Raw genomic sequence first — 27,114 nt, 5'->3', positions numbered from 1 at the left:
CAGCATGGACTCACACATACCTTACTAGGTAGAACACAAAGAACAAGTACTCCTCACCACGGTATGAAAGATTTCTCTGCACACTCCTCCTAAAACTGTTTTGCACCTCAATTGTGAAAATGTCATTGAAATAGTCACAGGATGTTGTTAAGAACTTACATGCAATTTTAACATATTGTTTACTCAACACTATGTCAATTAATTCCATAATGTTATATATTGTTGCTGATGGGACTTTTATTTGATTGGGATTTTACTCTTTTGGCCCTAACTTCAGACCAGAGAAGGTCTCCATAAGAAGCCGATGAACTTATCTGGACAATAAGATGCTGGACTCTATGCTTGGTATATGCTTACAATGAAGGAATCTCAACTGAACTTGAAACTGTGGTTACACAACAAGGTGGAGGAATCCACCATAAGGGGAGGGTTAGAAAAGGGGTGAGGGGAATCCCAGTACCTATAGAACTATGTGTCATAATACAATGTAATCAAAAAAAAAAAACAAAAGAAATGACTAAAAAAGGATCTTAAATGGTTTTTCCACTAAGAAATGGTATTTAAAGTGACAGATATGCTAATTGCAACAATTTGATCATTCCACGAAGTATACATGTTTCAAAATTCCTTTGTATCCCATTAACATGTGTGACTATTTGTCAATTAAAAATAAAATAAACTTTAAAAAAAAAGGTTTAAAATCAGAGACATGGAGGTAAGAAATCAGAACTTCTGAGTAAGTCGGGTAGGTTAACAAGTCCCCTAGCTCACACTAAACAGCACACCTTCTTCAGCTAGCAGACAAAAACAAAACTGACCCCAAAAAGAGGAACAAGAGATTTCACAGTTGAAGATCCAGACATGGTGGAGGGTGGAGGGGAAGTGCCAGGCTCGGAACTGGAATTCAAGCAGAGCCTGAATGAAGAAAAGTAGATGGCACACACAGACTCCCCACTTCCTCCCCCAATGCAGTTAGGACTACTCCTCTAAGGCAAGAAATGGAAAGCTTTCCTCTTCAAAACCTGAACAATTACAGAGAAAAGACCTTCCGATTCTAGAATACTTTAAAACATTTACAAAAATAAGTAATTAAGAGATACATTTACTGCACTGTGAGAACATTGACATGCATACATTAGTTCTTCCCAATACACATTTTTTGGTGAACTTTTAGAAGACTTCATATACATGGATATTAACACATTGTCACTATATTAAAGCTAACCAATTGATAAGCCCCGCCACGAGAGAGTAAGGCTTATAATTAACTCTTCGGTGCTCACTTTGAGTTGATTCAATACCTAAGAATTACTGAAGAGTTAAGAAAAGTTTGGGATATGAAAGAAAGAGAATAAAACACAATATCTGGGAAACAAAGGAACTAATACGTAGACACAAGAGCAAGCAGAGGATTGAGGCAAAGAGGAGATCCAGAATAAGAGTTGTACAGCAGGTGCTGCCACCAACCAGGACTAAGTTGTCCAAGAGAATGTAAAAAGTTAAGAAGAAATATCTTCTTCAAGAAAAATACTGGAGGGTCCGGCAGCGTGGCCTAGCAGCTAAAGTCCTCACCTTGAACATGCTGGAATCCCATAGGGGCACCAGTTCTAATCCCGACTGCTCCACTTTCCATCCACCTCCTTGCTTGTGGCCTGGGAAGGCAGCTGAGGATGGCCCAAAGCTTTGGGACCCTGCACCCGTGCGGGAGACCCAGAAGAGGCTCCTGGTTCCTGGCTTCAGATTGGCGCAGCACTGAGCGTTGTGCTCACTTGGGGAGTGAACCATCGGATGGAAGATCTTCCTCTCTGTCTCTCCTCCTCTCTGTATATATCTGATGTTGTAATGAAAATAAAGTAAATCTTAAAAAAAAAATACTGGAACTTTCAGAGTATCAAATAAATCTGACCATATGGGAAATATTACTAAGCGATTCTCTAATTTTGGCAGTGGGTTAGTGATCATTCACAACAGGTAGATTCGTTACTAAGGAAACCAAAAGTAAAACAAAAAGTCCAAAACATATAACATTTTAATTTGGTTTTAATAAGCCTCACATATGCAAAATAATGCATTCTAATGAAAAATACTGCTACTGCATGTGAAGGGTAAGAGAAAGGGAAAAAAGGAATGATGGTAAATCCTCATCTACTTCAGGGTGTAAACATAAGGTCCAAATTTAACAAAAAAAGAGCAAATGAGCACATTACTCAGAAAAACAGAGTTAACTGGGAGAATTAAATGAGAACATGGTGACAAGACTGCCAAGCAATTGTTATAAAACAATTTAAGTTTATGTATCAAGTTGATTAAAATAATATTTAATTATTTTAAAATAACAAATAGGTATAGAATGTGAATGGGGAATGAGGGAATTAAACAGTGATGATCTGAATCATGGGTGTTATCATAAACCATTTAAGAAATTCTACCAGGAAGAACCTAGAGAAGAAAAGTTTATCAGACTAGAAGCTCATGGAAGGCAATTTATAAGTGGTTTTATTCTTCTAGTTAAAATAAGTATCTGCTTAAAATTATACTTTATCCTTTAATTAAAATCATAAATGTTCTTTTGAAAGAATACTTCTTTGAGCCAGCATTATGACTCAAAAGATTAAGCTACCACTTAAAATATACACATCTCATATCAGAGTACAAGTCCCAGCTACTGTATTTTCAATGCAGCTCCTTGCTAATACACCTGAGAAGGCAGCGGAAGACATCCCAACATACTTGAATACCTGCACCCAAGTGGGATACCCAGATGGAGTTCTAGGGTCCTGGTTTTGGACTAGCCTAGCCTGAAATAACAGTGTTATGGGGGCATTTTGGGAGTGAACCAATGGATGGAAGATTTCTCTTTCTCTCTCTTTCTCTCTCTCTCTCTCTCCCTCCCTCACTCCCTCCATTCCCCTTTTTTTCTCTTCCCCCTTTTAAAATAAAATAAATATTTTACTAAAAAAGTACACTTCACAAGCCAATTTACTACTAGCATAAAAGTGAATGTTAAAAGTAGATTGAAGTACAATGTAAAAATAAAGATTTTTGTAACACATTTCTACGTTATTTTCCTAGACATAGCTCTTTATTGGAGAGAGCAATAGTAAGAGAAACCATAAGCTAGAAGGAAGTATCCCTGAGCGACATAACTACACACTCTTCATCCCTCCTTTCAAGGATACTTTGATGGAATAAAAATATCAAATGGAAAACTAGAAGCTTTACTAACCAGGAAGCAGTTTTTTGGACAGACTTTTTTCACTGCTCAAGTAGGAGACAGAGCACTTCACAATAGTCACGTTGCCGTCCGGCCAGCTGCATGTGCTCCAGACCGTCACTGTGCCATTGGCCCAGGAGTCTTGCCCAGTGAGACAGTCCCCTGGTGGGAACCAAAACACCTTTGCAGCCGGCTTCCCTGCAACAGCCTTGCACTCGGCGGTTCTGTTCTTGTGGACATACAGGATCACTTTGGGTGGAACTGCAGAGATTTAAGGGGAGAAAAAAATCTTACAAGCCAGGCAGCCAGCAAGGGTGGGGGAGTACACTATGTCTGCACATGCCACCAGGTAAGAGCCATGGGGGGGGGGGGGAGGCCACCAAGCTCCTTGTCCTGCTGCAGCTGTGTAATAAACTAAGGATGGCCTGAAGGGAGGCAACTGAATGCCACTTCAGGTGTACAAAATGGTTGCTAGGGGTTTTCACAGAACAGACCATTTCACACACATGTCAGCAAAATAATGGGTATACCAGAAAGTTTCCCAGTGCTGGGTTGTTATACTTGTTGACACAGCAGAGCTAGGCCTGGGGGTGAGCCAAATGAGGTACATGGAAGATCTTCTGGGCCAGGCTACTGCATCTGCCTGGTACGTAGAATCAGAGAATGGAGGCAGGTTGGGCCAGGATCACACCTACTGGTGCATGCAAATACTAAATCAGGAGCCCAGCTTGGTAGGGAATTTGGAGGGTCACCCTGTACAGGCCATGGTACTTGTTTGTGAGTACAAGTGCTGGGTCTGGGGACATACCAAGCCAGGAAGCTGTACCTATCAGTATAACTGAGAGTTGGGGAGAGGGAATAGGCCATATCACCACAACTACCTCCTCCACTCATAAGAACCATGTCTGAGAACTGGCCTAGTAAGGATCTGCATGGTTCCACCCATCCAGGCAGCTATACACGAGAGCCAGGACTGGGGGCAGGATGCATCTGCTATTGTACATGAAAACCAGGATTGGAGAAGGTGGCTCAGGTCTCAACACCTGCCAGCATGTGCCACAGCCAGGTCTGAGGGCCATCCTGATAAAATACTGGAGTGTCACTGGGGCATGAGAGTCGGGCCTTGGGAGCAGAGCACATTGGGGCAATGCATCCTCTAGCACACAAGAGAACTAGGTCTGAGAAATGGTCTAGTAGGGGCTCAAGGGGACATTCCCAACTAGATCACTGTATCCAGTGGTGTGCATGAGAGCTGCAGCGCTCGCACTCATGGCAACTGGAGTTAAGACTGACATGGTGGGGGTTCTAGAGGAAACCCTCAACCTGAAGATGCATACAGGAAATGGGGCAGGCAGCGGTGCCCTGCAGCACCACTGAGGAACACAAGAGCCAAGGCTGGGGGTGAGTCGGGTAGGGCTAACTGCTCAAGAGTGGGCCCCCTGAATTACATGTGTACCTTAGACTGACAGCACCCTAATCTCAGGGAACGTCCCATTGGCACATGGCACAACCATGCAGCACATGTTGTGGGACCTAGAAACCCTTGTTGCTATCTCCAGAGAAAAGATGAAGATGTGCATGGAAGGCAAGAAAACCAGATCCTCTAACCCAATAGAGGATTTCAAGTAACTCTTCAATGAGAGGAAAGAGGGCCCCAGGGAGGTAGCCTAGTCGTTAAAGTTCTCGCCTTGCATGTGCCGGGATCCCCCAGCAGTTGCAGCCACTTGGGGAGTAAACCAGTGGATGGAAGATCTTTGTCTTTCCTTCTCTCTTGTAAATCTGATCTTCCAATAAAATATAAATAACTCTATAAATAAATATATATATGTAGGTATGTATATATTTTAAAAGAGTAAAAAGAAAAACAAGTGTCATAACACTTCAGGCCAAGCACCTGGGTCTGTGGACACTCTGGGTGGACATGGAAAACCAAAGGCCTGAGAACTTGTACAGAGAACATGAAAGAGCACCTCTGAGAACAAACGCATTATGTTACCTCTTATACAAAAATACCCTTGGATTCTCCCCGACCCCAAGGTCCTTGGAGCAACGCCAATGGACCATCTCCAATCCTTCTCACCTGACGCTAATGTACTCAGACAACAAGGAGGAGTGCACCAATTGCCCTATTCCCTGCTTTGGTCATGTGACTCACTCTCCACTCACTGATCCACTCTCCATCCCTTAATGATCCTGTAAAAGGATCATTAAGAAATTAATGTTTTTTATTTTAATAAATAAATATACATGATATTCTACAGTCAAAAAACATATCAAGAGGGCCCGGAGCGGTGGCACAAGTGGTTAAGGTCCTCGCCTTGCATGCCCAGGATCCCATATGTGCGCCGGTTCTATCCCGGCAGACCCGCTTCCCTTCCAGCTCCCTGCCTGTGGCCCGGGAAAGCAGTCAAGGACAGCCCAAAGCTTTGGGACCCTGCACCCGTGTGGGAGACCCAGAAGAGGCTCCTGGCTTCGGATCAGCATAGCATCGGCCATTGCGCTCACTTGGGGAGTGAATCATTGGACGGAAGATCTTCCTCTCTGTCTCTCCTCTCTGTATATTTGACTTTCCAATAAAAAAATAATAAAAATAAATCTTTAAAAAAATAAAAATTAATAAAAATTTAAAAAACATATCAAGAATATGTAATATACAGAGATACTTGCTTTGTTCTCAAATCTAGTGATCAGTAAACCACAATACATGATGTTCCGTTCCTTACCTAACACTTGGAGGTGATATCTATGCTCAAAATACCCAACAACAGTAGCCATTTGACAGCTGTAGTTCCCATCATGACTGAGGGCCACTGGGTCAATCTGAAGTGTAGGATCCTGGTCAGGTCTGGAGGTCCAGGTTATTCTCTCATCAGCACAGTTGGTTGTTGTAGTCTCATTTGTTTCTTTCTTGTAGGCCATTGTGCAGGTGGGCCTGTGTCTCAGGGTTATTTTCCATGTGATTACCAACACATTTGTCAATGGGCGAGCAGGGCAGCAGAGCACAGCCTTTGCACCCATCAGCACGGGCAGTGAGGTGTTGACTGGACACACATGAAAGGAGAATGACAAAGACAAGCTAGATGAGGGACTTCACATGTGAACGTCATCCACAACATGGTAAATGAAGTTGTACTTACATAAGAAATTCACATTAGCAAAATATATTTAACATGTTAAAAGTAATCCAAACGTTAAGCACTCTTCCCTAGATCATTACAAAAACAATAAATATTATAGCATATACTGAAATCAATTCAGGAGCTATATAGTAATAAACAGAAAACAGAACTCCACTTTTTGTTTTAGCAGAACAAAGGCATTCCATAAATCCAATTTCTAATGACAGACACTATCAGATTTATCTAGTCTATATTTCATACTCTTAAGTGTAAAGTAGAATGAATAATAATGTAATGATCTCCTTTCTGAATTTTGGTGAGTGCAAAAACTTTCAGCAAAATCATGATTACAAATGCCTGACCCTGAAGTAGCTTTTGAGGCAAACATAAGTGTGGAAAGTATATGTACTTTCATTAAAAGTAACTAAGTTTAAATTCAGGTTGAAATATTTGAGATTTTTCTTATTTTTTTTTAAATTTAGATGTCACAAAATCAGTAAAATCAGCAGTTCTTAAAATAATCTCTAATTTTGCCAGGTTAGCAACTCCATAAAAATTAAAAATAATGACAGTGATAAGAAATGCTTTATACAATTTTATTTCTATAAACAGAAATAATGTATAAATTTAAAAGCATAAAATAAAACACAAGATCTGTTTTCATTTGGAGTTGTTCTACAGAAGGACTCTACTGTGAACGTGTGACAGTATCCAGTGCGGCCTCTGGATGCATCTATCTTCCTGCCTGTGCAGTCACACACGTTTCCAGACAGTGCAGCTGTGAACTTCAATCACAGATTTTGTTTCTGCTCTTGAAATCTAGTTACCAGGATTAAATAAAAAAACATAGTGAAATCCACCTTTTGAAATAAAAATTAACCTCTGAAACAATAAGCACCATCTAACATATGAGGGTATTTCAGAAAGTTTATAGAAAAGAACAAAAGATAAATTTAGTTTGGGATTAAAAATGCTGAAATCCATGCATAGCTTTTATACCGTATTTTATCTGAGCTTTTTGAAAACTCCTCACAGAAGCTCACACTTCCCACAGACAGATATAATGTGTCCACTGAGGTCAGTTTTGCAGAGAGATGGCTGGAGCACTTACCTCTGATACAGCTCGTTTGCAACAAAGGTGAGTGTCAGTGATGTCATCACTTTAGCATAATCATGAGGGAACTTTTCACATGGATAATGCTTTTCTTTGCTAAACTCTGCATTTACTATCTCTCTGTGCCTGTTTCATGTCACCTATCTCTCCTGCAATATCCCAGCGCTTGCATTTCATGGCTAATTTAAGATGATATAATTAGAGGAAGAAAAAGGTAAGATTTCAATGCAGGTCTGAGATGCAATTAAATTTACACTATTTGCACCACTCCAATTTGGCAAAGCTTAAGATGCCAGGAACCATGTGGCTTCTTTGGAGAACAACCTAAGACTGAGTCACTTAGATGCCTCCTGGCATCATATTCAGATCACCAAATGCTTCACTTGCCAGAGTGGCCTTCAGCTAATGCTTTAGCAAAATTCAACGCTCCCTCCCCACAACATCAGCCACTGCATAAGGAAGTACTTTACCTTCTGGGGAAGGAGTTGAAGTGTTCTGCATCATCTGCTTTCCATGCTGTATACATGAATCACTTGAAACTACAAAGTATTTAGAGAACAAAGGGAATCAGTGTTATGAACTCCAGTAGAGTAGAAGCCACTGTTTCTACTCTGATCTATTCAATGTGACAATCATTCATCACAAACAAAAATACAAAAAAAGTCATAGCAAAAGTATAGTTAGAAGTTATTCCGCTAGAAAGAAAAGTCATGTTGCTATCTTAAAGATTATATTCAAAGTCTATTAGTCAGTTTCTTATTATGAGGTACTCTCCTTGGTAAGTATTTTCAAAAAGGAAAGCCAGGACTGATGTTGTGACAGAGCAGGCTTACACTTCTGCAACACGTATGAATGTAAGCATCCCATATGATCGCGGGCTCAAGTCCCAATGCTGCTCTTCTGATCCACCACTCTGTTAATGAACCTGAGAAGCCAGCAAAGATGACCCAAATACGTGGACCCCTACCACCCATATGGGAGACCCTGATGGAGTTCTAGTCTGCTGGCTTTGGACTAGCCCATCCCTAGTCAGTGTGTCATTTGAGGAACAAAACAGTAAATGAAAGATTTATATGTCTCCATGTCTCTCTCTCTTTTTCTCCTTCTGCCGTTCCAATAAATAAATAAATTGTCATTTTTTAAAAAGCCAACCCTGTCTCCACACCACCCCTACCCCATCTCTCTAAGCAGGAGAATGGGGCCAATATAGGTATCCCACCTAGGAAGCTCTGATCATATACCCCTCTCCAGAATGCACTTTCTAAATAAAGATATTTAGTCAAATAGCAGACACCTCATAGAGATGAACAAATAGAACTTCTCGAAAATTTTAGAAACAAGAAGAGACATTTGGCATACTGATAAAGACACATAAGCTTGGAATGCCTATGTCCCCTAATGGGATGTCCAGTTTCAGTTATGACTCTGCTGCCAATTCAGTTTGCTGGTAATAAACACCCTGAGAAGCAGCAGATGATGGCTGAAGTACTTAGAACCCTGCCATCCACACAGCCTTCTTGGATTGATATCTAGTCTCCTAGCTTTGGCCTGACCCAGCCCTGATGTTGTAAGTATTTGAGCAGTGAACCAGTCAATGGAAGACCGTTCTCTCTCTGTCTGCATGTGTGTGTGTGTGATTCTGCCTTTTAAGTAAATATCATTCTACATATAAGAATAAAAAAAAACAACAAAAATTTGAGAACTATGGTAAATATTCACTCAGCTATGTCAGAAAGTATTTTGAGCATCAGTTGTCTAAATATAACAATTTTAAAATCCTGCCACAGTAGATCAAGAAGCAGGACCCATGAGGCTTGTGCCATGGCTCAACAGACTAATCCTCAACCTCTAAGTGCCAGCCTCCCATATGGTTGCTGGCTCATGTCCCAGCTGCTCCACTTCCCATCCAATTCCCTGCTTATGGCCTGGGAAAGCAGCAAAGGAAAGACCAAGGCCTTGGAACTCTGTACCCAGGAGAGAGACCCAGAGGAAACGCCTGGCTTCTGGCCTCAAATGGGCTCAGCTCTGGCTGTGGCAGCAATTTGGGGAGTGAAACAGCAAATGGAAGATCTTTCTCTCTGTGTCTCTAATTCTAGATGTAGATTTGCCTTTCAAACAAAACAAATCTTTAAAAAAAAATAAAGCAAGATCCAAATATATGTCTTCCAAGAAATTTTTAAGTATAAAAAGCACATTTTAAAAATTAAAGGATAAAGAATATGTGTCATGACAATGGTAAAAGAAATGGGAATCATTTATTAATTTGGGACTGAGAAGACTTCAGAGAAAGGAAAATTACCAGGGATAATATGGGCAATACATATCATATCATCAATCAATTCTCCAAGAAGACATAATAATAAAAGTAGTATGTGCTTAATCCTTAATATATATACTTCCTACAACAGAGCATCAAAATATGGGAAGTAAAAGCTGCTAGTTCAGCAAGGAACAGCCCCTATCACCCATGGGGGAGCCGCACATGGAGTTCCAGGCTCCTGGATTCAGACTGGCCTACCACTTGTAGCCAGTTGGGGAGTGAACCAGGGGGTTAAAGATCTTTGTCTCCCTATCTGTCACTTCACCTTTCAAAGAAATAAGTGAGTAAGTTTTTTTTGAAAAATAATTGGAGTGGATATTTATACTACATATACCTAATAAAATATTATCATATAGGATATACAACTGCGTAATGGAGACTATCATATCTAGCAGCATATAATTTGACCTTATGGCATTGTAAATTTCTATTTTTCTGCCTGTTGTTGATTTTGTATTGTGGTTTTTCATTTAAGGAGATATATAGTAATTGTGTAATGGAGACTATCATATCCAGATGTGAGGATACAATGCAGTATGCATCTCTACTTCCAGACTAAAGATGGACCCCCCAATGAAACTGTTAACTATATCTTGACAACAGGTTGCTGGACCCTCTGCCATTGTCCATGCCTGCAGTGATGGACACATGACTGTTTATGGAGAACTATACTATAGTAATAATATAGAAGAAGTCAGTGGGTGGGGGGAGGGAATTGGGGAAAGGATAAGGGAAATTCCAGGGCTTATGGAACTATATCATAAAATGATAATAATAAAAAGAAATTTTTGAAAAACTCGTTGTTAAATACTCAGCAAATGGCTTTAACAAAATCTCAAAAGAAAAGATATTCAAATGATCAGTAGAGACATGGAAAGATGTTCAATATTAATAACCATAAGGAAATATTAAGAACAGTGAGATTGCACACCAATAATCATGGATTAAAATTTTTAAAACTTGGATACACATATGTTAGTAGTTGAAATGCAAATTATATTACAACTAGAAACCTTTTGTCAATTTAAAAATATATATAATACATTCTTGCTACATAGCACATATTCCAATAACACATATCTAAGAGATAAAATATACATCTACACAAGAGATTTTTATAAAGATTTATTTATTTGGGACCCAGTGTGGTAGCCTAGCAGCTAAAGTCCTTGCATGTGCCAGGATACCATATGGGTGCCTGTTTGTTTCCTAGCAGCCCTGCTTCCCATCCAGCTCCCTGCCTGTGACCTGGAAAAACAAGTCAAGGACAGTCCAAGGCCTTGAGAACCTTCACCTGTGTGGGATACCCAGAAGAGGCTCCAGGCTCCTGGCTTCGGATCGGCTCAGCTCTGGCCATTGAGGCCACTTGGGGAGTGAACCAATGGATGGAAGACCTTCCTCTCTGCCTCTCCTCTCTGTGTAGCTGACTTTCCAATAAATATTTTTGAAAGGCAAAATAACAGAGAGCAATAAGAAGAGGTAGAGAGAAGGATTTTTCATCCACTGGTTCAATCCCCAAATGGTCACAATGACCGCAGACATGGAGTTCCATCTGGGTCTCCCACATGTTGGCAAAGCCCCAAGCACATTAACCATCCTTCACTGCTTTTCCATGTGCATTAGCAGGAGGCTGAATTGAAGGTAGAGCACCCGGGACTCGAACCAGAGTTCCCATGTGATATTGGTCTGGCCAGTGGCAGTTTAACTCTCTGTGCCACAACGCCATCCCTACCACACAAGGTATGTGCATAAATGCTCATCGTGGTTTAATTCACAAACTTACTTGCAAGAGTTAAAAACTGGAAACAATCCAATTATCAATCCACAGGTAAATTGATAAATTATGCATACAGAATACTAACCAGTAAAAAATAAAAACCAAAATATTGATGTATCTCAAAAGCTTTCTACTGAGTGAAAAAGGACACAACAGAACGCATACATACAAAACAGCACACAAATACTACTACTCATATATAATGCCAAGTACCTTAAGATAAGAAAGAGTTGTATGCAGGTGGAACCAAAGTCAGGGACACACTACACAAACAAACAGAAAAATAAGAAAATATATTGAAAGTGAATAAAATGTTATCCATTTTGTTTGTGGTGATGATTCACAATTATTATACAACTTTTACATTTTAAATTATACATTTAAATATCAAACTGCACATTTTAAATGAATGCAGCTAATTGTACATAATCTTTTTCTCAGTAATCTTGAGAGAGAGCATAGAAAGTAGTATCAGAAACCTTCAGTTTTAGAAAACACACCCATACAAATTAAAATGCAAAGATTCAACACTGAAAACAGTGTTTCAAAATCATTTGTTTCACTTAAAACAAAATCATCCGTAGAAATGAGCGTGTTTTGTGACTTTTTTTTTACTACTAGTGAAACTTCTTACTCACTTGAAGCCCCAGAAGTTTCCTTTCCCAAATCATCATTGTCATAACTGGCCTGAGCAAGCACAAGCCACCCACACAGCACAGGCTGCCTGGGCATGACTGTGCAGAGTCACATTCTGGAGAGGCTTCCTCCAGGGAGGGGAAAAAGGCTCTCGGAAGCAGCATGTGATCTCCTTGTGATGCTCAACAATCTTCATCTACTGGAAAATGCTGTGCTCTGCATGAGCTATGCTTAAAAAAAAAAAGACCAATGAACACTGCTGAAGCTTCCCTTTACATAAAAAACCCTCCCAATTTAATAACTGTTGATAACCAAAATATAGCATAGATTAATGGCAGGAGACAATATTTCTGCCAGTACCTATGCAGGACTTCTAATGTATGGAGATGGAAAACAAAACCATTAGGATCTCCTGCTCTTTCATCCATTTGCAGGTCTTTCAGAGGAACACAAATAAAGCAGGTATGAATCTAACACATGAACTACAAGCTGGCACCCACACATTAAGATGAAATTGTGGGTTAAGAAATGTGACTATGATTTAATAAGAAATCAGATAGTTGCCAAACATAACAACATATAAGAGTTTATTTTAACCTTTGTATTGATAGTTTTATAACACTTGTGGTCTCTATGCTAGAGCTGAACTAATCAGAAATCACTGCTATTTCTTTCAAAATCTTCACAGCTAAGCACTCTTATTGTTATTCAACATGTAATGAATTTCTTACTTCTTAAAAAAACACAAAATAAATAGCTGAAATCTGAAAATATCCTGACAATTCACACAAGGAAAACCAAGTAACAAAATCATTTCAGTCACCACTTAGTGATTTAAGTTTTTTCAAATTCAAAATCACTGTTTTACCCCAAATTTCTGTAACTCTTCAAAGTTATTATAACAAGTACAAAGCTAAATCATTATGCATTATGAAGTGAATTATTCTTATAGGCTAGGAAATGTGACGGGCAGGAATTTTACTTATTCTTTTCATCTTTGTTTCCTGAATTTTTCAGATAGCTATATGAATTTATTTGTCATCATTTTTACCTGTGCAAATCCTGGACCATCATTCTTACTTTACAGGAATAACCTGTAAGGGTCAGCAGTGAGATGCAATGGATTAAGTCACCTCCTATGATGTCCCTATCACATAGCACAGCACTGCTCTACTTCCAATCCAGCTTCCAGTGAACATACCTGAGAAGATAACACATAACAGCTGGAGTGACTGGGCCCCAGACATCCATACAGCAGAGACCTGAACAGAACTTCTGTGGCTACAGCCTGGCCCTGCCTGGCTGTTGGAGGTATTTGGGAAGTGAGCCAGTGAATGGAAGATCTCTCTCTCTCCCTCTCGCTTGTTCTGCCTTTCAAACAAATAAACTGCAAAGGCTTAAAAAGAAAGAACATGTGAAAGATACTCAAGCAGTATAATTCTGCTAAAATTTCATGATTATATTTAAATGAGCTCAACTTTATGAATTAGTTTTCTTAACATTTCATTGAAATATATATATATATATGTAAAATATTTGAATGAGATCAGGAGATTAAACATATATTGACAAAGTAAAGTTTATTTGGCTACCTTGAGAATATTTCTTTTTCCAATTATCATTATAATAAACATAATACAGTACAGATATTTTTGCTAGGCATTTTTTTTTGCCTCTAAAAACTTAAAATTCAAACCTTAACAGTTAGCTTCAACAGAAACTAAAATCAACAGAATACCATCAAGCAGCAAAACATACATGGCTCAGCCATTCCTGGAGGAGTAGAAAAGCAGAATGACTTGGAAAACTGACTTGGTAAAATATTATCAGGAAATTTCCCAAACTGGGACACAGATATGAACATTCAACTACAGGAAACACACAAAATCCCAGGTAGACACGATCAGAGAGGGTCTTCACCATGGCACATTATACTGGAAATTTCCAAATAAAGCACAAAGAAGCAAACACCAAACACTTTTAAAGGATCTCCTCTGAAGGGTGATTGGCAGCAGATTTCTCATCAGAAACCCTTCAGGCTAGGAGAGAATGGAAATAAATAGAACAAATCCCTTAAAGAAAAAGCTTCCCTCCAGAATACTTTATGCAGCAAGGTTCTCATTCATAAATGAAAGCAAAATACGAAGTACTTTCAAAACAAATAAAACTTGAATTTTGTGCCAAGCAGCCAACTTCACAAATGATACTTAAGGATGTGTCCTACACAGAAACAAAAAGATAACAAGCACAATGAAAGAATATAAAGGCAGAAAATCTACTAATCATACAAGGAAATCCAATACAAATAATAGGAATATTTACAGAAATATGGCAAGATCAACAAAGGTACACACAGACAGAAAGTGAAAGGTTGGAAAAATATATCCATACAATTAGAAATAAAAATGAGCAGGAGTGGCTACCTGATACCAGACAGAACAGACTTTAAGACAAAAATTATCAAAACAGACAGAAATGCCATTATGTAATAATTCAGGGATCAATAAGCAAAAAGATGTGACTACAGCAAATGTATATGTGCCCAATGCTGGAGCATTCACTTATTAAACAGTGTTAAAGACCTGAAGTGAGATACAGACTCCAGTACAATAATATTGGGGAATTTCATCAAAGGACAGGTGAGCCAGACAAAAAACAATGAAACAACAGAACTAATCAACACAATGGATCAAATATTAATATCCACAGAGCATTTCTTTCCCAGAGGTTCAAAATACACATTCTTTTTCATCAGTGCATTTAACTTTCTTTACGATAGACCATACACTAGACTAGAAAAAAGTCTCACAAAATTTTTAAAAATGCCTTATATCTTCTGACCACAACAAACAAAGCTGGTAATTAATAACTAAAGAAACTCTTAAGAACGTGCAAATGCATGAAAACTGGCCTATCATGCTTCTGAAAGAAAGAAATCAAAAGTTAATCAAAGTGACTATAAGTAAATTAAGATGATAACATATCAAAACCTATGGATTACAACAAACGCAATGTTAAGAGAAAAGTTGATAATAACTGCCATCTACACCAAGAAATCAGAAAGGCATCAAATAAATAACTTACAATACATCTCAAAGACCTAGAAAAATAAGAACAATCAAATCCAAAGTTAATAAAAAGAAACTATCAAAATTACAGAATACATACACAAAATTGAAATGAAAATGATAGAAAAGATCAGTGAAATGGTTTGGGTGTTTTTCTAAAAAAAAAAAAATAAGCAAAATCAATACATTATTCACCCAACTAACCAAGAAAAGAAAAAAAACACCCAAATTATTTAAATAACCAATAAAAATGTGAATGTCACAGTGGATACCACAGAAACAGAAAGAATCATCAGCAATTACTACAAACAACTCTATGCCGACAAGTTAGAAAATCTTGCAGAAACAGATTTCTGGATACATGCAATCTACTAAAGTTGAGTAATCAAGACATAGAAAACCTAAATGGACCAATAACTGAAACAGAAATTGAATTGAAAAAAATCCTCCAAACCCAGAAAAACCCAAGACCAGATGGCTTCACTACTAAATTCTACTGAACATTTTTTAAAGAAGCTAATTCCAATTTTCTCAAGCTATTCAAAATAATTATAATGGAGGAAATCCTTCGAAACAACCTCTGTAAGACCACTTTAAGCCCTGGAAAAGATAGAGCAAAGAGAACTATAGGCCAATATCTCTGATGAACATAGATGCAAAAATTCTCCACAAAATACTAGCTAACTGGTTACAACCATTCATTAGAAAAAAATATTCACTTAGATCAAGTAGGATTGTTCTATATACATATATCATTAAATGTGATATATCACATTAACAAAGTGAAAAATAAAAACCACATCATTATGGCAAAAGCTGCAAAGTATTTAATAAAATACAATATATATTTTCATAATAAAAAGCCTCAAGCAAATTGAGTATATAAGGAACAGTCCTTAACACAATCAAGGCAACATATCACAAACCCACAGCCAGCATCATATTAAATGGGAAAAATTGCAATCACTTTCACAAGATCCAGAAACAAATGTGCCCACTTTCACCACTGCTATTCAGTACAGTTCTGGAAGTTATAGCGAGAGGAATGAGACAAGAAAAAGAAGTCAAAGGGCTATGCAGGTAGAAGGGAGAAGAGGATAGGAAGTATCACTGTGCTAACTCTGTACTGTAAAACAAATGTAATTTGTACAGTGTGTATAAAGAAAATACATTAAAATCAAAAAGAAAGAAGGAAGTCAAATTCAAGTTGTCCCTGTTTGCAGAAAAACAAAGACTTCACTAAAAGACTATTGGAATTTATAACACAGTTTGATAAAATTCCAGTATAGCAAAGCAATACACAAAAATAGTGTTGATACACACATACAGAAAGCCATAGTTGAGAAAGAATTTGTAATATAAGTATCATTCACATTAATGACAAAAAGTTACATACCTCGGAATAAATTTAACCAAGGATGTGAAAAACCTCTACAATGAAAATTTTAAAACACTAAAGAAAGAAATAGGAAGTAGCAAAAAATGTGAAAGTATTCCATGTTCATGGATTAGAAGAATTAATATCATAAAAATGTCCATGCTGCAAAAAGCAGTTTATAAATTCAATGCAGTCCCAATCAAAATGACAAGGACAGACAATGTTCTCATGTGTAGGAAAAAATGGTACCAAAATTCATATGGAAACACAAGAGATCCTGAATAACTAAAGCAATCTTAAACAATAAGATCAAAGCCAAAGTCATCACAATACCATACCTTAAGACATACTGTAGGGCAGTTATAATCAAACTAACCTGGTACTGGCACAAAAATAGGTATAAGCTACTGGAACTTAATAGAGATGCAGGAATTAATGTACATAGCCACAACCAACTAATCTTTGACAACCTACCTAAAATAAATTCCTGGAGAAATGGCATATAAGGAGAAAAGCTGAAATACTGAAAATGAGATCTCTTATCTTAAGCTATGCTTATTCTTTATGCTCCAGAATTTTTCCAACAAAGAAACACATTGCAAATATTTAACATTTTAGAGTAAAATTAACATATATTACACATACACACAAACGAATAAATCTCCAACAGAATACTAAGTAAATAAAAAATGTTACAAAAAAACATACACAATGTGATTTATTTATGTAAATACTATAAGGCAAAATAGATTTTATTGCACAGAGCTCCATGTAGCAAGATAAATTTTTTTTTAAAGCAAATAGAGAATCAAAATGGCGGAATAGGGTAAGGACATATTTAAACAGAGGTGAAGCAAAGAGGGCACATTCCATGAAATAGGAAAGGACAAGCCAATGACAGAAGGGCAGCTAGAGATTGACAAGCATGTGAAACCAGCAGAGACAACACTGTGATGTTGCAGTGACCAGACACCCCAGTGGCAGTCAATGAGCAGTGATCTGAACACCAACAGTGAGCTACACCCTCAACCAGATGGGAAGGAGAATTCACCAAGAGTTCAACAAGTTAAACCCATCCTGCTGATTTGTTTGGTTTGACCAGGAGCAGAGTCAGAACAGTATATCCCAAACAGTATACCCCAAACGGTGGAGAGAACAAGGTAAGTCTCACAGCCCAGATCCCCCACCAGAGCTGAATCAGGCACCATTTTGTGTAAGGAGGCAAAGGTTGTGGAATGGGACTGCACATGCATTAAGCCAAGAGCAAACTAATTTCTGGCTCTGTGCATTATACTATTGGGGCATCCTACAGGTTCCACCCAAATAGGACTGGGCTGCACCCAGACCTAAGAGCAACAGATCTAGAACTCCACAAGTGGCACATTAGGTGCCATTTTGTACAGTGTGGCAAAGGCTTGAGACTGCAGGGACAACAGTGAGCTGTGCATACACTGAGCTGGGAGTGAACTCACTTCCAGTTGAGTGTGTTACACTGGTCCCACAGGGAAAATAATACCAAATTTGCTATCCTATGGGTCAAAATAGGTCCATGGGGCCCTCAGACCTAAAGCCCAAGAGGTTCCAGGAAGATCAGCACCACCAACAACCTAGTTATTTAGGACACCTGATGTCTCCCTAATCCTTGAAACTGCTTGAACCAGAAGTGCAAGAAAGGTTGTACAGAAAACCATGCAGCCACAGCATAGTGTCACAGGTTGTAGAGAGTGGTGATCCAGGAGCTGTGGTTACAGAAACCATAGTGGAAGTTCAGCACAAGAGCACAGACCTGAAACTTGCTGGAGGGAGTGGCACAGTGACTGTAAACAAAAAACCAGGTACTAAATGCAGTAAGTAAAATTGAACTGTAGACCTTGAGGGTGGCACAGCTTAAAAAACTGCCCTAGGGAGAAGAATCTGATAACCAGAAGTACAATGACCAAGAGCAAAAGAAGAAACAGAGGCACAATGAATATTACTGAAAAATTCCCTGCAAAGGAGCAAAAGCTTTTACCAACCTCAGAGTTAACTGAGGAAGACATCAAGGAAATAGGGGATACAGAATTCTGAAAATTCATTATAAAGCTTCTTATCAACAATGAGGAGCACATATACAAGTTAAAGGAATTTAAGGACTATGTCACACAGGAAATAGCAATACTGAAAAAAAAAATCAAGTCAAATTATTGGAAATGAGGGACGCAATAGAGCAAATTAAAAATTCCATGGAAAATCTGTATAACAGATTGAATGAGAAAGAAGAAAGAATCTCAGAATAGAATGATATTTCTTGTCACTGTGAGGATTCAACCAAACTGCTGGAAGCTGGAAAAAAAAAATATTCAAGAATTAAGAGACACTGTTAAATGGCCAAATATAAGAGTTATGAGAGTTTCAGACAGTACAGAAAAGGAAGCTAGATTTTAAATGTATTTAATGAAATAATAAAGGAAAACTTTCCTAATCTGGAGAAAGAATTGGGAAACAACATCCAGGAGGTGCACAGAACTCCCAACAGGGTTGACCAAACCCATCTTCATCATGACACATGATGATCAAGCTCTCTTCAGTCGAAAATAAGGAAAAGATCCTTCAATGTGCACATGAAAAAAATCAATTGACCTTATGTATATCATAACATTCTACAACAAATACTATACTGAGAAATGTTAACACAAATGGGAGTTTCAATAAGTGTGAAGAAATATAAAAGTACAAATTAGTATTTATTTTTTTCTCTAACTTAATTTGAACAGTTGATCATGGCATATACTTCCCATTCTTACATTTTAGGAAACTAACTTTCATCTTTAAAGACATTCATAACAAATATCATCTAGATATTCAATGACCATCATCTTGGGTAAAGATTCAAAATTTTAGCACAGAAAAAATATATTTTTAAAAAGTCAAAATTGGAGTAATAAAATTAACTAATGTTTTAACTTTCATTTATTTATCTTTGTAGTCATGAACAGATAATAATGTTGGTTGTTTTAGTAGCAAACACACAAGATTACTCAAATTGCTAAAGAATGAGTACTTACAGTATTGATAACTTGTATTAGGAGAACTAGCTAGCTATTTGGGGAGAGGGAGAAATATAAAGTTAAAATTAAATTATTCGAAGATCCATATTAAAATGAAAAATAAAGTACTGGAAGAAAATATGAGTGATTTTGTTTCCTGCGCGCACACACACACACACACACACACGGACGACAGGGTAACTAACATCTTGATTTACCTGATCTGCCAGGATTTAAGTGTTTCCTGGAACACAACATACTCAGTGTCAAGTGCCAGGAGCAAAGCCCAGGCCAAGTGATACAGTTGCTCCCTTGAGCTGAGAAATCTTTCTAATCTTGACTCAGAACTTCTGTGCCATAAAGAAAGATCCTGAGAAGTTGACTATGAAAAGCAGTCAGAACTTTGTAAGACCAGAAAAAAGTTTCTAAATAAGAAACTTTAAAATATTTATAGCATTTATGACAAGCAAATGCTAATTTTCTTCAGAAAATATAAGAAACAATAAAAAAGAGATAACCCCCAAAGTGGGAAAAATATATGAACATGTTGACAAGAAATTAATATGTTGAAGGTAACACTGCTTGTATTTCTACTTCTTACATAAAATACAGAGACAAAAGTGATTTATAAAGAGAAAATGTGAGGTATATGTATGAAAAGTAACAAGTTCCAAGACACAAGAATTCAATAATTAAATCACTGAATGGATAAAATTTAGAAAGTAAAAAATATTTATGATAAACAAATTTGACCCTAGTTTACAAGGCAATATAATTGTAATGAGCACCCCAACTGGTTTATGTGAGGGCCAAGTATGTGCTGGGCAGAACCAGGCTGGACTGCAACACCCATTGGTTCCAGTGGAAGTCGGGAGCGAAAACAGAACCAACCCAGCAATCGCAACCATCAGCTGATCGGGGTGATGGACTGTGCTGGGTCCTGTACTTGCTAGCACATACAAGAAGTCTCTTTGGAGATCTTCCTAATCCAAATGCTGGACTCAGAACCCTAACCAAGAAAAGAGAGAAGACAGAACAGGTCAACCATCTCAACTATAATGGACTATGTCAATCAGTGGATTTTTCAAAGACCTCATAGTGCTTGGAGTGGCAAGACTGGTAGCGATTCATAACTGTGGCAATATCAAAACCACTTGAGCAAGAACCTCAGAGCATACCCTACATCCGGGACCTGGGGAGGGTGGGAAATTGGGTGGGCCTTCTCCCTTAATACCCCCCTTTAAACATGAAGGAAACAATATGGAAAAAATACTAGTCTTATTCACTTTCCTGTAGCCCTTGAACCTTTTTACCCTAATTAACTATGTAAAGATTTTCAAAATAAATTAAAAATGTAAAAAAATATATATATTAAAAAAACAGTTATAATCCTACTTAAAAAAATTGTAATGAGCACCAATTAGTTGGTTAGGACACAAGACCACAAAGCTAACAAAAAACATCTTGTTGGACCTATTGTTTTTTTGTTTGGCTTGCTTTGTTTCTTCAAAGCAGTTACTAGTATATAGTCCTAAACTGGTTCATGGAGATATACTCATTCCTGGACCAAATGTACATATTGAACAAACGTACCAGTGATCACAATGGACAACACGTTCAATGGATATAAAGGTGTTCAATATACACATATATTCACATATGCAAAGAATTTTAATTCTTTGTTAATTCCCCAAAACTAAAAATAACCAAAAAGTTGATCTATGGGAGACTTAATAAATATCATAAAATGGGACCTGGCATAATAGCCTAGTGGCACTAGGCTAATCCACATGGGTGCTAGTTCTAATCCCGGCAATCCCACTTTCCATAGCTTCCCACCTGTGGCATGGGAAAACAGTTGGGGACAGCCCAAGGCCTTGGGACCCTACACCTGCATGGGAGACCAGGGAGAAACTCCTGGCTCCTGGCTTCCAATATGCTCAGTTCTGGCCATTGCAATCACTTGGGGAGTTAATCAATGAATAGAAGATCTTACTCTCTGTTTCTCCTCCTGTCTGTATATCTGTCTTTTTAATAAAAATAATTTTTTTAAAAAAAATTTTGATGTCATAAAATAATATATGTGAAAGAGTATTGAAAATTAAGTTGCCACTTTTTTCAACATTGATAAATGTAGACACAGTGCTGGGAAATATATAGGCATCATCTGACTTAATCTTTGCAACTCCAGGCACTAGATCAAGAATTGCATAAAAAAGTGTCCCAATTTTATTATTAATTGACAGCTAATTCAAACTTTTAAAAATATTACATGAGCCAACTAAAAGTGTCTGCAGACCAAACCTAGCCCACAAGCTGCTAAGCTGCAGTCTCTGATGTAGAAATTAGGGCAGAGGTCAAAACCAAAGGGATGAAAACATTTATGATTAGGGATCTGTTGAAAGCAATGGATTTAGCAAAAAGAAAAAAAGATGGTGAAAAGTAAAAAGCAAATGTGATGCCATAAAGCCAGGGAAAGAGACTGCAACATGGGCATGTTCAAAATCAACACATGCAGGGGAAAACCATAAAGCAAGAACTAAAAAGCTTCATGATTTACTTGCAAGAAAGTTAGTGACCTTTAAGACAACAGCTGCCATACAGAAGTATTAGCGGAAACCAGACTGAACTAAGCTGAGCTGACTCATGCAGGTCAACTTTAAAAGTAGGCTTAGCCCTCCAGAAATCTGACCTTGAAAAATGGAAGAAATGAGACACTTGCTTTACCCTTTCACATTAAACTTAAAAGAGAGAGATGGGACAATACCTGGAGCTATGAGGACCAAGAGGGTGTTTAGGGGCTATATTATTATTATAAAACACAGGTGAGAAGAGAGAGGAGAGAATGAGGAGGGAAGAAAATGAGGGAAAGTAGGGAAACCCTGTACCTACAAAACTGTAAAACAGAAAACAAAATAAATACATTAAATTTTTTAAAAGACTCATGGAGAACACAGCATGTTTGTAGATAGAAATAGCGGCCGCTATAAGGTGGAAGCTAGAGGAATGAAGGTGGCTAATTGGCAAGGAAGAGTCCTAGAGGTATTGCAATAGATGAGACAACAAGTGAAGCCAAGGTTTACTTTGGGAAAGACTGGTATTTAATCTTTGAGAGAGAAACAGAAGATCAGCAATGGTACAGACACAAAACATTCTGGGCAAGTTCAAGTTAGGAAGTATTTTGGGAGCACCTATGTGGTATCAAGTTCCACACAGAGCTCTGAGGAAGGTAGGAACAAGAAGACAAAGTCCTTGCTCTCAGAAACTTTACCATTCAGGGACATTATAAAGTCCACGTTATATAATGCACAAACCAAGTCTGCTGAATATGAAAGACAACAGATACGGCTTTGGGTGATGAAGAAATTAAGACAGACCAAGGACAGTGCTCTTAACTTGGGTCCCTACCAGAATCATCTGCCAAGCCTTGTGCAAGTTTCAGATGTTTAAAATGCACATTTGGTCTACTAATTATGTTGGTTGAGACACTTGCATCCATATTCGAGGATATGGCTTGGGTTCAGCTCCACTTGCAATTTCAACTTTCTACCAGTGTGTGCTCTAGCAGCAAACAGGGGCTCCAGTGGCTATGTCCCTGTCATCACCTGGGAAATCAGACTGTGTTCCCTGCAGCTTCCAGGCTAGCAGAGCTCTAGTTGTTGCAGACATTTGGAGAATGAGTCAGTGCATAGGAGATATCTCTCTGTCTCTCTCTCTCTTTCCCTCCCTCTCTTTCTGTCTCTCCCTCATACAAATGAATTTTCAGAGCCCAGAAACCTATGTCTTAGAGAAATTGGATTAACTAAGCTTGAGAGAAATCAGTATCTTTAATATTCACTTTTTACAGGCTTATTTTTTTCTTTAACATTTAAGGTTCTGCAGACAATTCTGTCAACTACTTTAAAATTACTGTTTTAAATCAATCCTGGGGAAATGTAAGACAGAGCCAATTAATTATAGAATGACTTCTTTAGAGGGTAATTGTGATTTCATTAGTGGAAGCTACCAATATTTACCACTTGGAAAGTTTGTTATTTTTTTTTTCAAAAAATTGTCAATACCACAAAATGGATTGCATAACCAGATATTCTCATATTACGTAATACCCAAACTTCTGGGGAAAGATGACATTTTGTGGTGAAGTAACAAAATGGCAAAGACAAAGAAACAAAATTATTAAACACCTTTAAATGACATAAAGAAGTACAGAATTGGGAAAACCCTTTAGTAACTTTTCTCAAATAATATTCTTCAAACACATTCAGGTCCCCCTACACAAATATTAAAAAATGACTACATGCTGTCTGACGCTTTCAGCCATGATTTCTAGAATGAGTGCTCTGTGACCACAGCCTGTTTCCACCCCACCCACTCCTGCCTCAAGGCAGGCAATCTTGCTGCTCTCATACCTTTTACTAAAACTATAATTCCAAAGCTTATCAGCCTTTCGGGCCCCTCTTCAGCGACCCCAGGTTGCTTGAAACAGACTTGAACAGACTTGAAACAATTAGCCACTTTCTTTTTCTAAAATCTCTGCCTTCAAATTCACTCCTGTGTTTCCCTGTCTGCCTTCACTGTCTACTCCTAAATCTTCTCCACAAGCGACCCCTCTCCTCAGGCACCTCCATGTGGGTGTTTCCTTAAAGTCTCACCTGCTTCTCTTCACAGCTTTTCCACCATTCACTCTCACCAGCAGAATTTCACAATATGTCTACAGATCATTTCTTCTTGTTGCCCCAACTTGCTCTGACCATCACAGACTCTTACCTGCTAGAACGTTCATTCCACAACTCTTGTGCCTAGTCATTTCTGCTCATTTCAACTAAAGCATCATTTCCTCAGGGAAACCTTCCCTATACTTTAGACCAGATTAGATTTGCTAAATACATTTTTCTAGATAATCCTAATACTTCTCTTAGCACACTTGACATGATTGATCTGCCATCACTTATTGAATAGCTGTCTCATATTCCAAGCTGCTGACAGCAGCTCTCTGCTGACCTTGATAAAGGCCTTCCAGATAATGCACAGTGACTGATGCTTGACAGACACTCCCTTATTTACTGGATCATACAACAACCAATCGACATTTCAGCTGTCACTTACTCTTCCTTAACAAGACTCTCAAAACATCAGCTGCTATTTTACCCACTTGAATGCTTGCTGTTATTTCAAGGGTATCACCTCTAAAAATCACAAGCTTGCCATACAAACACTTGCAGCGTCTCTTTGCTATCTATTATCAAATATGTAGTTCATTTGCTAAGAAGTTGGGGATCACTGTCAGCAGTGATTTCTTGAACAGACGTGGGCTTTACTTTCCTACATAAGAAAACAAAACAAAACAAAAAAATTTAAGTCTAGCATTTCTAACCTCCTTCCAATCAAAAAGCTCCGCATTTCTTAATACAGTCTTACAGCTTCATCATTTCACAAATGAGGAAATTACCACCTAAAGAGGTTATGCAACATCTTAAAGATAACACAGCTTAAGGAGTAAGAATGACTTGATAGACCTTCCCATTCAACAGAGACACCTTTGTATCTGGAAACTAAGGGAAGAGCAATGAGCTGTCATTGAGAAAAGTGGGAAGCACAGCAACATTCCATGCTGGATGCTATTTAGAAAGCAAAAAGGCACTGAATACTATAATAAACTGAGTCTCAAGGATCAAAACAATATAGCCAAGTTATAATAGCTGATATCGACACACTGACAGTATAAAAGAATTTAAATGTAACTTGGCAGTGTGATATTAAACCTTCTACCTTTGCCTATACCCACAATGCCATGGAACACTTCAATAGCAGAAAGTTAAACTTATAAGTTACTGAAGGCTTATACTACTGTGATAATATGGGAGCAAATGATCAGAGGGGACAACAGGGATGTAAGCAAGGGGTGGGATAGTACGAATCCCCATACCTACAAAACTGTATCATGGAAAAGAATCATAAAAGAATATATTTGATGAAGGTTTCACATCCTTTATAGTCAAGTAAGCTCCCAGTGCTAACAACTATGAAGTGACCACAAGCTGGAAAATCAACCACCTGAAACCCCTGGAGAGTGAAAGAAGGAAGATTCAGTGTTGACTCTCAAAGGAAGGAAATGGTCCAGAGTTGGAGTGTCAAGTTCCTGTTTCTTCCAACTAGAGACCATCATGCTCAGTGAAATCAATCAATCCCAAAAGGACAGGTATCATATATTCTTCCTGATATAAGGCAACCTTCAGGGCCCGGCACAATAGCATCGTGGTTAAAGTCCTCGCCTTGAACACACCAGGAGCCTAAGTGGGCGCCGGTTCCAATCCTGGCAGCCCTGCTTCCCCTCCAGCTCCCTGCTTGTGGCCTGGGAAAGCAGTCGAAGATGGCCCAAAGCTTTGGGCCACATGGAAGACCCTGAGGAAGCTCCTTGCTCCTGGCTTTGGATTGGCTTAGCTCCAGCTGTTGTGGCTGCTTAGGGAGTGAATCAGTGGATGGAAGATCTTCCTCTCTATATATCTGCCGTTCCAGTAAAAATAAATAAATCTTTAAAAAAAAAACAAGGCAACCTTCACGCAAAATGCAAGATCAGCAGATATAAACACACATATACATGTATCCATCTAGAAGAACTGTATAATACATATTAGCACACCAAGAATTGAAGACACACTGCAGTATGTATCTCCACTCCTAAGCAAAAGATGGACACCCAACAAAACTATTAAATATACCTTGCCAATAAAATACTGGACTTTGTACCATTGTCTATATCTACAATATCATGATACACTTAAATAGCATAATGATGGGCTTGTGACTGTTGTTGAAGGACTATACTATTGTAGTAATATAAGGAAAAACAATAGGGGGTAGCAGAAATGAGCAAGGTAGAAGGGGAGATCCCTGAGCCCACGGAACTGTATCATGAAAAATAAAAAGAAAATGTTTCCATTTCTACTGATCTGAGGTTCAAAGAGCACTAGAGTTAGCACCATCTTAGGAAGCTAAAACTCTGCTACAGAAAAAATAGTTGCATGAAAAAAACTGAGATCAGCTTTCAGGGAAACCCTGCATTGAAAAGTGAAAGGGCCAGGAAAAAAAAAAAAAGAGTCCCAAGCTCAGCCTACAAACTCTACCCTAGGGGCTCGGGGAGATGGCTAAATCCTCACCATGTGAGTACAGGATTCCTCTCTACAGGGTTCTCTCTGTAAATCTGATCTGCCTTTCCAATAAAAATAAATTAATCTTGGGCCTGGTGCAATAGCATAGCAGTAAAAGTAATCACCTTGCACACACTGGGATCCCATATGGGTGCAGATTCTAATCCTGGTGGCCCCGCTTCCCATCCAGCTCCCTGCTTGTGGCCTGGGAAAGCAGCGGAGGATGGCCCAAATCCTTGGGACCCTGCACCCGCATAGGAGACCAGGAAGAGCTCCTGACTTCAGATTGGCTCAGCTCCAGCCGTTGCGTTCAC

General features: G+C 38.4%; 1 protein-coding gene across 1 annotated transcript in view; it reads right to left on the bottom strand.

Moving 5' to 3' along the window:
* CD200R1 (CD200 receptor 1) overlaps window positions 1-27,114 on the bottom strand; it is a 55,477-nt gene that overhangs the window by 4,737 nt on the left and 23,626 nt on the right. Inside the window, exons 2-4 of the mRNA XM_040980479.1 lie at window positions 7,918-7,986; window positions 5,938-6,255; window positions 3,227-3,475 (exon numbers count right to left, since the gene is read on the bottom strand). Coding sequence (XP_040836413.1) covers window positions 3,227-3,475; window positions 5,938-6,255; window positions 7,918-7,986 — 636 coding nt within the window. The remainder of the gene's footprint in view (window positions 1-3,226; window positions 3,476-5,937; window positions 6,256-7,917; window positions 7,987-27,114) is intronic.

The sequence above is a fragment of the Ochotona curzoniae genome, unplaced genomic scaffold (genome assembly GCF_017591425.1).
Source record: "Ochotona curzoniae isolate NIBS_2020 unplaced genomic scaffold, NIBS_Ocur_1.0 contig_3498, whole genome shotgun sequence".
NCBI lineage: Eukaryota > Metazoa > Chordata > Mammalia > Lagomorpha > Ochotonidae > Ochotona > Ochotona curzoniae.
Note: the sequence above shows the minus strand (reverse complement) of the source record. Positions and strands in the feature narration are given on the sequence as shown.